At 40.2% G+C, this 12821-nt stretch overlaps 1 protein-coding gene across 1 annotated transcript in view; it reads right to left on the bottom strand.

Moving 5' to 3' along the window:
• Positions 1–6136: 6136 nt before the first annotated feature.
• The window catches only part of TDP2 (tyrosyl-DNA phosphodiesterase 2), a 6977-nt gene continuing 292 nt past the window's right edge, over positions 6137–12821 (bottom strand). Inside the window, exons 2-6 of the mRNA XM_026841414.1 lie at positions 10085–10254; positions 8672–8763; positions 8161–8279; positions 7621–7791; positions 6137–6768 (exon numbers count right to left, since the gene is read on the bottom strand). Of these exons, the coding sequence (XP_026697215.1) occupies positions 6487–6768; positions 7621–7791; positions 8161–8279; positions 8672–8763; positions 10085–10254 (834 nt within the window). The 3' untranslated portion in view covers positions 6137–6486. The remainder of the gene's footprint in view (positions 6769–7620; positions 7792–8160; positions 8280–8671; positions 8764–10084; positions 10255–12821) is intronic.

The raw sequence follows: 12821 nt of genomic DNA, 5'->3' as shown, positions 1-12821 counted from the left end.
TCGTGTTCTTGCTCTGTAAAGCAAGGAATTCGATCTCTGAACTGTAATGCTGGATTGCTTGTGGGTATATATGAAGGAGCCTAAAGGAATTGTCTGATTGCATTTTTTCAAACATTTTTCCATGCTTTGTTTTTATGTCAATTTTGATGCCTCAGTGTCTGTGATTTCTGTGTTTAGGCCAGACTTAAGAGAGGCTGAAGTCTGTTTATTTGATGTAAAAAAAAAAAATTATTCTAATAACAACACAAAAGGATTAGTAAGAATGTAATATTTTTTTCTGATGTTGACCAAGACTGCTTGGCTTTGAAAAGGAAGTGTGCATGGAGAGAGGAAGCCTGGGTGTCTTCCCTTTGTGAGGCAGCCCCATTTCTCATGCCTTGCAGCCTTCCTGTCAATTTACAGACCCAGTGGGGTAAGATGATTGTCCTCCAATGCTTTGCATGGTTCCGAGTTCCTTATTTTACTGACTGTAAAAGTACCAGATATAGCTGTGCAGATTTTTTTATTTCTCCTGCAGGAAAGAATATTCATTTGTATACTTAATGCTAGTGCTTTTTGGGTTATCTCTGCTAGCATGCAAAAGGCCCCTTAGTTGGTGCAGGCTGAGGGAGATAAGCCCTCTTTCCTTGTGTCAGGAGATACCTCCCACCATCTTAGTGAAAGCAGGGGGAAAAGGATGAAAGCAGCAACTCTCCCTGTTTGCTTTCTCTGCACAGCACTAGCTGGTCCTGTGTCCTTGACTTTCTCGCACAGAGACTTCCTTCTCCGTTGAACAAAGAGGATGCAGCTAGTCCCATGCAAACACAAAAGTGTCGGAGCAAACAGCTCCCACTCGAGAAACCTAGCAGCACCACCTATTGCCTACTCACTGTCCGTGAACTCTAGAAAGGCTATGAAATGGTAGAGCAGACCAAGGAAGCAGGATTACCGCAGATGGCTGAGCCTAAGATGGTATTTTCTTGCTGAGCCAATTCTTGCTTTTCATAACACTGATGAGCTAAGAGGCTTAATACTGATGAAATAATAGGCTGAGTGTGCTGTAATGCCATCTAAAGACCCCTAAAGCTTCAAAACATAGCCTACTAAGTAAGTGATGATCTGGTTACCTCTAGCTCCTTTCCGCAGTAAGTGCATTCAGTGGGTCAGACAAGAGCCCTGTGAAGCTGTCATCAGCCAGGACAGCTAACTCACTGCCGGACATCCAGATGTAGTTTTGGCTACCTGAAAAGCAACACACACCCTCACACACCCCCATTGGCACCAAATGGCCCTTCTGCCACCCACTTAATGCCAGTGGCAGGGAAGCCCTGACTCAAGGCATGACATTACTGCAGGGTGCAGGGAGGTTCCTCCCATTGCAGGGGGCTGGTGCACCCTTCACCCTGCTCTCCCCTTCTCACATAGCTTGTTCATAGCTTAACCAGCTGCTTTGAAGTTTTTCATGTGACATCTATTCCAAGGAGCTCTGGGAGATGCAAAAGTTTGGTTACCAAACATTTGGTAGATTGTGTTATGCTTGTCCAGAAATACCCTTCTTCTACCACCTCCCATCTTAAATGGGTAAAAATCTTGACCTGTTCCAGTTCAAGGAAGTGTCTGCCAACACTGAAAAAGAGGGTTGTATTCACCTCCAGGGCATCTGAGACAGATTTTTTTCTGATTCTTCAATGATTGGGAGAAGGTTTGAAAGCCACAATGAGGTGAGTTCCCTTTCTTGGCCATATTTGTCCAGCATTGTCATCTGAACTCGCATGCAATACCTACTACCACATCTGGGCAAAGCTTCTGCCTCAAGAAATTATTTCCAAGCAGGTTTTCATTAACTTTTGCCCCACCAGTAACAGTATCAGGAGATCTAATATAAAAAATGTTAGAATGACATGGTAATCCTTCCTTTCTTTCTTTCATTGAAGTATTATCCTTCATCAGGGCAGACAAATAACTCTTATTCTTTTCCTTGGTCAAAACTGTAGACCTACTATATCTCCTTGCTAGGAGTAGACCAATTTCTTGTCATGTGTGCAATAACACTAGTGATTTTACTGTGGGTTTTTGCAGATACAGTATTACTTTCAGTTGTAATTTCACTGCCTACTGCACCTCCTGTTTAAGCCTCCTATTTTCTCAGTTGTTACGAAAACAGCAGTGTTAACTGATAGCTACTTAGTCGCTGGGAGTCTGTTTTCTCTGAGCTGTTGTTACACAATAAGCCTTGTCTCCCAGAAATAAAAAGGTGTTTGTTATGAATCTCTATTAATTTTTATTACACTCGTAGTGAACAAAAACCTGGGATATTCACCTCAATGATGTCAAGTCACTCTGTAACCCTTGTGTGGGATTTACCAGTACTGTTTTCAGACGGCACCCACAGGCACTGGAACTTCAGCAGGATTTTGTACCGGATTGCCTGCCACTGGGTAAAACACCATTAAGATATGCAAAAGTCATAACATGACCTTGGTGGAGTTTTTCAACAACAGCTGAAAATCATGCCATCAAAACACAACCTGTCTGTTTCTGTGTAATTATTTTCATCTTTTATTTTGTACAGCAACCATGACAATAGGCTCTGAAGCTGTTGCCATAGTACAGGTTATCATGTTTGTATTTTGATCTAGTAATTTTGGATATGTCTTCTCTGTTCTTGTATCAAATTGGCTTCCAAACCTGTACATGATATGTGATGTTTATAGCTTTAATCTTCTGTGCACTTCTTTGTAAAACAAATTTTTATAAATTATAGTTTCAGATTACTCCCTACGGTCAAAAGCATACATGTTCTTTAGGTATATACTTTCAATCATGGTAATGTGGTTTTCTGCTGTTATTGTGGTTTTGCCTTCTACTATTTTTTTCAATTTTTTAAAATCCACCTATTTATTATTTATCTTCCTATATGGTTAACATTTCTTTATTTTGTTCTATGTGTATCTTTTCTTTTAGCAAGATCAGTTCTTCTGATGTAGAAATGTTTAAGACTGGCTAAACCCTCAGAAGAAATTGCTTCTCTTGATATCTGAATCAAAGTATTAATAAAATGATGCCTTTGATAGAACATGATTTCCACAAGGTTCACTGTTCCTGTTGATTACTAATAGGAGAGAATTATTGCATTTTCTCACATTCACATGTTTGTGTAAAAGTCTTTTGGGATGTATAGATGCCATAATATTATGTTACTGATTTAGGAAAACAAATCAAATTACAAGTTGTAGGCCAAGAAATCTTTTGCTTAGTTTAACTTTATTGCTTCTATCCCTTTAAGATTTAGTTGCTGTATTCAGCAGATATTTTAACTTTTACATCACTGATTAAATTAAGAGGCAAATTAATTTAAGGGCTTTGACTGCTTTTGATTGTCAGCAATTTGGATGCTTATTAGAGTTTTAAAGTATATTTAATTAAACATGTGTATCTTCACATCCAATAGTCAGGAAAACATTTAGCATTTATGTCTTCTTAAATTTATTTAAGTATTATCACTTTCCATAATACAAGATGAGTTTTAAAGGCTGTATGCATAATTTCCTCATTCTGAAAGAATGACTATTAATTGCACTGAATATAGCCTTCCTCTTTCCTATCTTTTATAATTAGAAAAATTAAATGGCCCTTACAAAGTGTTATGTCTTTGCTTGTTCCTAATAAAAATATTATGTCCCCGCTCACTATCTATTTCAAAGGTTAAGAAAGACTGCAGATCAGAGGAGGGATCAGTTAATCAATGCTTAAGATGGGTCTGGCATTTAGACATCAAGCTAAGTCACTGCTCTGAATCCTTTTTTTTCCGTTCTTTCTTCCCCAAATTGAAAACCTGTTCTAGAACAACAGCAATCAGCCTTTTTCATATCTTCCAAAGTAGTTCAGAAGGAGCAGTCACATAAACAAAACCAGCCATAATACAGAAGGCTACATAAACTGATGTTTCTTGTGATGAAGCATGAGTTTATTGTGTTTTCCTCTTCTCCAACACATTTAGGAAAGTTAAACCATTATCCCCTGCCTTCACCTTTCCCACAAATCCTTTAGTTGTAACTGTCAGGGAGGGGAAGGAGGTCTAAGCGGTAAAAACAAACCCCATGACATCTTTTCAAAGTCTCCTGGTGAGGAAGAGAGCATGCAGCAAGTCAGAAGGTGTGACTGCACCAACCCAATTTTAAACCCAGAAGGAAAATCCTGGCAGTTGTAGATATTTTCCACTATTTATTTGGGAGTAGAAAGATTACAGTGCCAACATGAGTTAAAGAAAGTGTCAGTGACTTCTCCCTCCTTGTTTTTGAAGCTGAGTAATCACAAAACAACAGAATATGCCGAGTGTGATCAGGACACAAGGGTTCAGACACCCTTCCCAAGAGGATGGCCTCTTTTACCTTTAACAAAAGGACTTTGAGGTTTGATGTTTAAAGAAGCGAAAGCAAAACTGAAGATTTCTGCCGTTGTTTTCTGTGGAGATGAATTAACCTCCTGGGGTTTATTTGCTTGTTTGGTAAGGTTCCCTAGGCCTTATGTTACATCAGTAGAAAACCACACCTACCCCAGGTCTCCTGGGAGGAGGAAGAGCTGAAGATCCTATTTCAGGGTAGCTCTGCCAGGTCAAGTGCCACTCACCGTGTTTCCAGGGTGCAAAACAGGCAGGAAGGATGGTGGTGTTTGGACATACTTCTCCTGTGCTTGGGTGGTCAGAACATGCAGGCAGGCACGTTATACTAGGCAGCAGTGGAGTCAGTGGCATTTTCCTTAACAGGCAGATGGGCTGCACTGGGGTGCCGCCACTGTTTGCCTGTGTGAGGAGATGCTTTTCTGGTTTTTAAAGTTGCAGTGGGTGCAGGTGCCCAGACACTGGCATCAGGGGCCTCAGGGTGGACGCAGCCCTTCCAACGGACCCACCACCGGGCATGGCTGAGCCCTGCAGCCAAGGTGGTGGTGCCTCAGGGAAAACGTGTGGAAGAAAGGGCAGCAAAGAAGAGTTGAGAAACAGCAGAGGAAACATCAAGGTCAGAGGAGCAGGAGGTGCTCCATGGTGGATTACATACTGTCTGAGCCTGTGGAGGACCCACTCCGGAGCAGAGAAGTGGGAGAGGGAGGGCAGGGCCCAGAGGCATGCCTGTGTGCCAACTGACTGTATCCGCTCCTGTGCTGCTCCTTCCCTTGCTGAAGGGACAGAGTATGGCCTTTAGGGGAGAACAAGGGGAGGAGAGGAGTCTGGACTGACAGTGCACAAGGCAAAGAGGAGAGAAAAGATGTATTTTAATGTTGTTGTTCTTGCTTCCCAATACCTGAATCAGTAATTACGTATCTGTATTAACTGGTCATAAATTAATTTCCCCAATTCAAGTCTGTTTTGCCCATAAGGATAATTGGCAAGTGATCTCCCTGTGTTTATCTTGACCCATGAGCTTTCTTGCTTCTGTTTTTCCCATTTCCTCCTCTCATTTCACTGGGGAAAGGGGGACTGCACAAGGGGGTGAGCAGGAACTTGGCATTAAGCTTTGGGCCTAAAACCAGAGACAAACAACAACAAAAAGAAGAAATTTAGGATGTTAGTTTCAATGTTCACTTTTCATCATTGACAGGGGTTGTCCACATTTCTTCTCCCTGCCTGTGCACTGAACCTGACGTCAGAAACTTAGGAGACTTGCCCTTTTCAATCAGCTTAGTACTTTGCATATCTATAAAATAAAATGACAGCTTCTATGAGACTGATTACACAGTTCTTTGATCTTTTGCAAAGTCAGTGAGACCTTGAGCCTGCTCAGGCTTTGCACAGCAGTTTATAAGAGCATTGTTTCTAGAAGCTCAGTAGAAAGAGAACACATGTTAATCTGAACTCATATCCAGGTTAATAAACACAAAGGTATACACCACCCCAAGTGAACAACTTCCATGAATCTGCCTCTATCCTTTTCTTGTCAAATCATTCTTAAATCTGTTCAATATTAACTTAATTCTTACTTAAGAAACCCTTATTCCATGAGAATCCAGTCATTCTTTCCCCAGCTCCTTTAGTGTCTTGCCTGAAGGCACATATAGGTACAACACAAACTTCAGAAGCTAATACAAAACACCCTACAAAGGAGTTGTAAAGGATGATGGAAATGGTTACCAAAAAACAAAGTAGGCATAATAAAAATACTTGTAAAATAAAAATAGCAGCATTTATTAGGAGATTATAATACATGCCAAAATAAGTGTCTTTTAAACCACTATGTTTATGCATTATATTTACATCCCATTTTAAAACTAGAATTTGGTTTTGTATTTGCATACATTATTAAAAATAAATATTAAAAAAAGATGATTCAAGAACAGATGCATACAATGAGGAAAAGGGAACCCTGGCTTGAAATGAAGCCATTCCAGCGTAAGTCAAGAGCAGAGAATGTGTTAGGGTTGAAAATTTAAATATATCCTACTTAAACTGAGAAGGTAAAATTTTGTAAAGACAAGAACAAATCACCTAAAAACTAACAATGCATTTTTTCTTTTTTATAATATCACATCAAAATTACACAGAAGACCCCAGTGATCGCTAGGGAATCTGCCACAGTCTAGTTTTTCCAATCCAATTAAGTCCATACTTCGTGGAATAATCTGTGCCCCGTCTGCTGCAGGCCGGAAGTAAATGCGGTCAAACCTCATCTTGCACTTGTACTCTGCATCTAGGTTGGTATTGGAGTGGGTATCCCAAGTATAGCGGCAGTGTTGAGGTTTACCTAAAAACTCCCAGATATCTGTAATGCCGTTAGGTAAGTTACCCAGTTTAGTAACCTGGAAGGAGGGGAAAAAAAAAAAAAAAAATCCACAAAATACTGAATTCACAACTTTTTCCTTCAAAACCAGAATCAAATTGTCACAGTATCACTTTTTTTCTGCAAAACATGAGTTGTTAAAAACAAAGATACTGGAGATGTTTCTGAATTGTGGCATTTCTCAGGATATTCTAAAGCATGACCAATTCCTGTAGTGCTTTCTAAATTCAAAATATGTTGTTACCAAGTAAATGTTCAGCTCTGAAGCTTTGAGGCATGAGGGTCAACACTGTGTTCTCAGAAACAATCTTGTTCCAGTTTACTGCAATGGAATGTTGCCATAGGGAAAGATGAAACACTGACTTTCTAGTAATAATGCACAGATTTCATTTTTAATATCAGCAGCCAAAAATTACTTCTAAATTTGCATGTCTTGATGATGGGGATTTAATTTTAAACTCCCAAGACCTATTTCTCCAGAGCACCCTCTTCTTTCATTGATTCTACAAGCATTAACTCTGAGAACCAGAGAGTTGAGCAATTAAAGATCAGGTTCTCAAAACAATGTGTTTGAAGTGAAAACTTCATCGACTATCCCTGCATCTTCTAGATATAAATACTGTCAATAAAGCATTTTGTTATTGGGGGGTGGGGGTGAGTGGAGCTCTTCATATACATCACCTCAGCTGTAACAACGCCTTAGCATAGCAACACTGCAGCTTCTCTTAGTCACGATTCCACTTTTTAAGAATAAATGTTGCATATCTCTGTTCTGCATAAGCAGGTCATTTCTCAAAAGATAACAGAAAAAGCTAAGAAGATTTTGTTGCAGTATCTACTCAAAATAACAAGGTTGCTTATTTCTATTTACCTCATTGTCTCTGAGGTTTGTATCCCCTCCAAATATAACGGTGGTGGACTCAGATTCCTTCTGCATTTTGTTTAACACCATTTGCAATTGCTTTACACGCTCCTTAGAGTGATTTTTAGTGCTCTCCAGATGAGAGGTCATAAGGCAAAGTTCATTACCAGATATGCTAACCTGTGTGTGAAACAAAGGCAGTGTTACTACCCACACCACGATAAGAAGTTTGAAGACAAAATCTAATCACAAAGTAAATTACTGAATGACAGAGCTCTGGTTAATATTAGTTTTACATTGAAGAAAAGTTGCTTACAGGAGGATAACAGGTTTTTAGTTTTGTTTTCAGGGGTTATGAGACTTGAAAACAAAGTACGGCCAGCAACTTTGATAAAAATATTTAACTTCATTAGTATAAAATGCAACTAGGTTTGTATGTTGGGAGAAGTTTTTCTGCTGTTTTGGACTGCCATAGAGTAAAGCCAGTTAAGCTTCTCCTCGTATTTTTTGTTTTGAAGGCAGAAACACAGCTGTTACCGACTCACTCACATGCACAACCAAAAGGTTCCTCATCATGGAGGTTGTTGGAAAAGGTATTATCTCATGTTTCAGTAGCTTCACTCTTGATTTTTTCAACATTATGACAGTGAAATAGCCATCTATGTTACCTAAAGAGGAACAGGAAAAGAAATGGTCAAGGATAGCTTCTGCCATGCCACAAAGAAGTTAAGGTTCTGAAAGAGGCCTTTTTAACATTATCTAAGAGAATTTTTTAAAGGCAAATATTTAAGAAATTACTCATCTCTGGCAGTTTTCTGGCTACCTTTGCTATCAGTCTTTCAAAAAATACAAAGGAAACCACCAGGCAAGCAAGCTTTTCACATGATAATTTGCATCAAACTATATCCTGGTATCAAAACACAGAAAGTGAGTTCAGTGCCTCCTTTGTCACTTTACCCTTTTCATTCCTACAAATGGTCATAGATTTTGGCAAGGAAGACAGACTAAACCCAAAACTTTTTCCAGTTTCTGTCTTTAGAAACTGAGGGTTATTTCTTACCTGGAATAATAGTGTAACTGCCTGCTCTCATCTGTAGAAGACAGAGATGTGGGGGGATGACCTCTTGTAAAAACACAACATCTGGACTGTATCTGAAATAGGCAAGACAAGCTTTTGAATTAACTACTAAAAGGCAGTACAGTTACACTCTGAGGCCAAATGGAACAGGGTCAGGGATTTCAGATGCACCTTGTGCTCCTCTTCCTACGTATTGTAAGAATCTGCTTTTTAAAAAAAGAAAAAAACTCTCTCCATCATATTTAGTAGCACACAGACACATCACCATTGTTAAAAGGGAGGAAACAAAGATTATGGATATGGAACTATGGATAGTAATAAAATGCATGACTTCCTTATATCTTGATCTTGCAAATATTTGCACAGGCTTCATATACTACATACATGAGGAATTCAACTTAAGCAGCTGCAAAGCAGCTTTGGAACAAGTTCTGCAAAATCTAAGTTCTCTAGGAGATTCCAACTGCCAGCTCATTCCCTTACAACAGACACCCGCAGGTAACCTGCCATTCATTGTCTCCAATATTGATGACAAGCTCTTTTGTTACTTAGAGCTGTGCAATCAGTTAACAGTTCACGTGGGGCAGCAGTCCTCAAAATGCTGATTTAGACATGACTTTACAGCTGTCCCTATTTTTGCTAACTGCTGAATAGTCCTGCTCTAAGCAGGTGAAGGACCAACCTAAGGCCTTATTTACAGAAGAAAAATATTGTCACCCCAGATTAACCAAATCAAGTGAAATTTGATTTAGTTAAGGGTCTTCTGTTGTTTTAAGAGGAATTTAAATTATCACTTGTTTAAATAATTTAATTTACACCGATAAGCTACTCGATTTAATCAACAGGTAATTGTTAATTTGTTTAAATATATTCATGGGAGACTTCCACTGGTGGAACTATAAAAGGTAATCACAGAATCTATTGCTTTTATCTTACCTTGCACATTTTCTTTTTTGATAGACAAGTAACATTAACAGCAAGAGAGCCACTTTTCACATTTCACTAAAAAAATCTTTTTTATTGTTTCAAACAGTTTGCTCTAGCATGAAATTATTCATACTAGTGGAATAAGGCAAACAAGTTGCTTGCAGTTTTACTCTCCTCTCATGTACAGGATAGAAGTATGCTCTTGACATATGACTGCAACTTGAACACTACTGCTCATTATAAAAAAGCTTTTTAAAATAGCCATCTAACCTTTGGGATGCTGCATAGGTTCACACCTCTTCCAACCAGTATATCAACTTTTACTCATCTATTTAAGATTTATAAAGTGATTGGATTGTTGCATCTAACATTAAGATAATCTGGGCACAAAGATTTGTCTAAAACAAGAAGCTCACTTTCTCCTTTAAAGCTGGGTAAATGACAATACAAAGATGAAGCCACACTTACAGTGTCAGGTAAGAACAGATTCCGCTAGCTCGTTCTTTTAGATTTCCTAGATCCAGCCCATCAATGTTCCAGGTTATCAGTGAGAAGCTGCTGTCATCTTCCTGTTGCCTCGAGTCTGCACTATTAACACTGGCATTGCTAGTAGTTGCATCTGCTGTGAGGTCAATACTAAAGAGAGTTTACTTGTTTGTCAACATTGCACAATACTGGTTTTCCTGCAATTACCTCTCAACTCCTGAATGAAAATGTTTGAGACCCATCACAACTTACAGGTGGCCATATAAGACTTCCCACAAATAAGTTAACATGTATTGATCTCAACACAATTTAAAAGTGCAGTAACTAAAACATACAGACCTGTCACACAGAGCCTTAGCACACAGGTGCATACAGACTTCAGTCATACAGAGCCTTAGCACACAGGTGAAGTAAGTGATTTTTCCTCCTCCTTACAGACACAAGGTAACATTTACCATTCTAAGTTAACCAGACAGCAACCAATGTAATCCAAAGCACTTCAGTAATTCAACTCTTTCCCCATGCTCAAGGCAGGCTGCATGTATCAGTTTTTCAAACACTTTCCAGCATATTAGATACAAAAAACTGCAGCCAGGACCTGCTTTTATGTACCCATCTTTGTAATACAGCTGAGATTCTTCCAGTTGCTGAACCCCTTGGGGAGGTACACGTGCAAACTCACTCTGTGACACATCGACAGTCCTTTTTTTTTGGGAAAATTCACCCCAAATCCCACCTCAAAAACACAGGCCCTTGTCTACCCTGTTGTTCTGATAAAGGCTAAATAGCACTGTTAAAAGTCTGAGTGCTCAGTCTAGTAACTGTTTGGGGACTGTGTTACTAAAGAAAACTGCTCTTCCTGCTAATACATGGCTGTACTGGTTCTGGCTGGCATAGAGTTAGTTTTCTTCATAGCCGCTCATATGGTGCTGCATTTTGGACTTGTGACCCAAATAGTGCCGATATCACAGGGATGTGTTAGCTATTGCTGAGCACTGCTTACACAGCATCAAGGCCTTCTCTTGATTCTCCAGCTGCCCTGACAGCGAGTGGGCTGGAAGTGGGCAGGAGGCTGGGAGGGGACACAGCCAGGACAGCTGACCCCAACTGACCAAAGGGACAACCCATACCATATGACATTGTGGTCAGCAACAAAAGCTGGCGGAAAGGAGGAGGAAGGTGATACGTTCAGGGTTACGGTGTTTGTATTCCCAAGTAGCCACTACACATGATGGAGCCTTGCTTTCCTGGAGATGGCTAAGCCTGCTGATGGAAAGTGGTGAACAAATCACCTGTTTTGCTCTACTTACTAAAATGTCTCTATCTCAATCCATGACTTTTCACACTTATTACCCTTCCAATTCTCTCCCCCATCCCACTGGGGATAAGTGAGTAGATGGCTGCGTGGGGCTGCGCTGTCCACAGGGTTAAATCACAACACAACCCAGTGTAAAACCCTTGAGTAAAGGGAAAGTCTGTAACAAAATACATTAAATAGTATAGCTAAGACTAAAACTGTATTTTGGAAGAGTTGGGGTACTAGAGTTTTGTTTATAAACAGAGAATTTGTATACATACGTGAAAATAAGGCCATGAACTAAAACAAATCTATTCTCTAGAACTTAGTATTGTATTTATACTTGGTGCTGCACAATGTAAGATTCTGCTACCATGCACATGTAAGCTAAACTGAACAGAAAAAGAAAAGCAAAGGAGAGGAAGCAAAAGGATAATTTAAGTCAGTGAATAACATGGTATATGCCTCCAGTATTTCCATGATGACAATTTTATATTTCTACTGTAAGCTGAAGGACCATGAGATGAAATATGAAAGTCTGTGTGGTCTGCAGTGATGCTCCCCTAACTGGGAGACCTCCAGATAGTCCTCCCTCCCAACACATGCTGCATACAACAACTGAAGACAGAACCCAACAGAGCAAAGACAGACAGAGGCTGGAAAATAAAGAGGTGCTGTCAACTTGATACGGATATATTCTGACTCACCATGGACCACGTAGAGACCAATATTCAGCAGACACGCATTTTTTCATACATACATATCAAGCAAACCCAGGTATTCTGTTATCAAATACAGCTTATTCACAACTACAAAGATCATAAGGGCTCTTCTACTTATCATGCAAGTCTGTAATAAATAAATCTATAAGAAAAAAGCTTCCCTCAGGACTGTGAAGGGCAGGAATCTGTGAAAGTTCAGTTCCAAAGGTAGTTCAATACCCGTGGTATGCCCTACAGGTATGCTGTGAGATTGCAAGAAAGACACGGACCTTAGATCCTAACTGCCACAGGTATATTTAACAAGGTGTGCATGTACATGTCAACTTTATTTATAAAAACATAAATACACATTCATCTAGCACATGGCATACACGCACAGTTTACACATAGGCGAATGTGTGTGCGTACAGTAAAACCTGCACGTGTATTGCTGCACAAGACAAGAAAATGAAAACGACCGCGTCCCTTCTCGGAAAGGCTCACTATCTCCTAGGCCCGAGGGAAGGGGGCTGAAGCACCGAGACGCCGTGTGGAGCCTGCCTGAGAGGCGCGGAACCTACCTGCCTCCCCACGGGGCAGCAGAGGGCCGGAGTCAGGCGCTGCCACCGGGAGACGGCTCTCTCCCAGCCGAGGGCACCTGCCTGCCTCCGGGGCGGCTCGGGGCGCCCCCTCCCATCGCCCCGCCGATCCGCCGCCTCCC

Source organism: Athene cunicularia (genome assembly GCF_003259725.1).
Source record: "Athene cunicularia isolate RWA chromosome 2 unlocalized genomic scaffold, athCun1 chr2_part1, whole genome shotgun sequence".
Taxonomy (NCBI): domain Eukaryota; kingdom Metazoa; phylum Chordata; class Aves; order Strigiformes; family Strigidae; genus Athene; species Athene cunicularia.
Note: the sequence above shows the minus strand (reverse complement) of the source record. Positions and strands in the feature narration are given on the sequence as shown.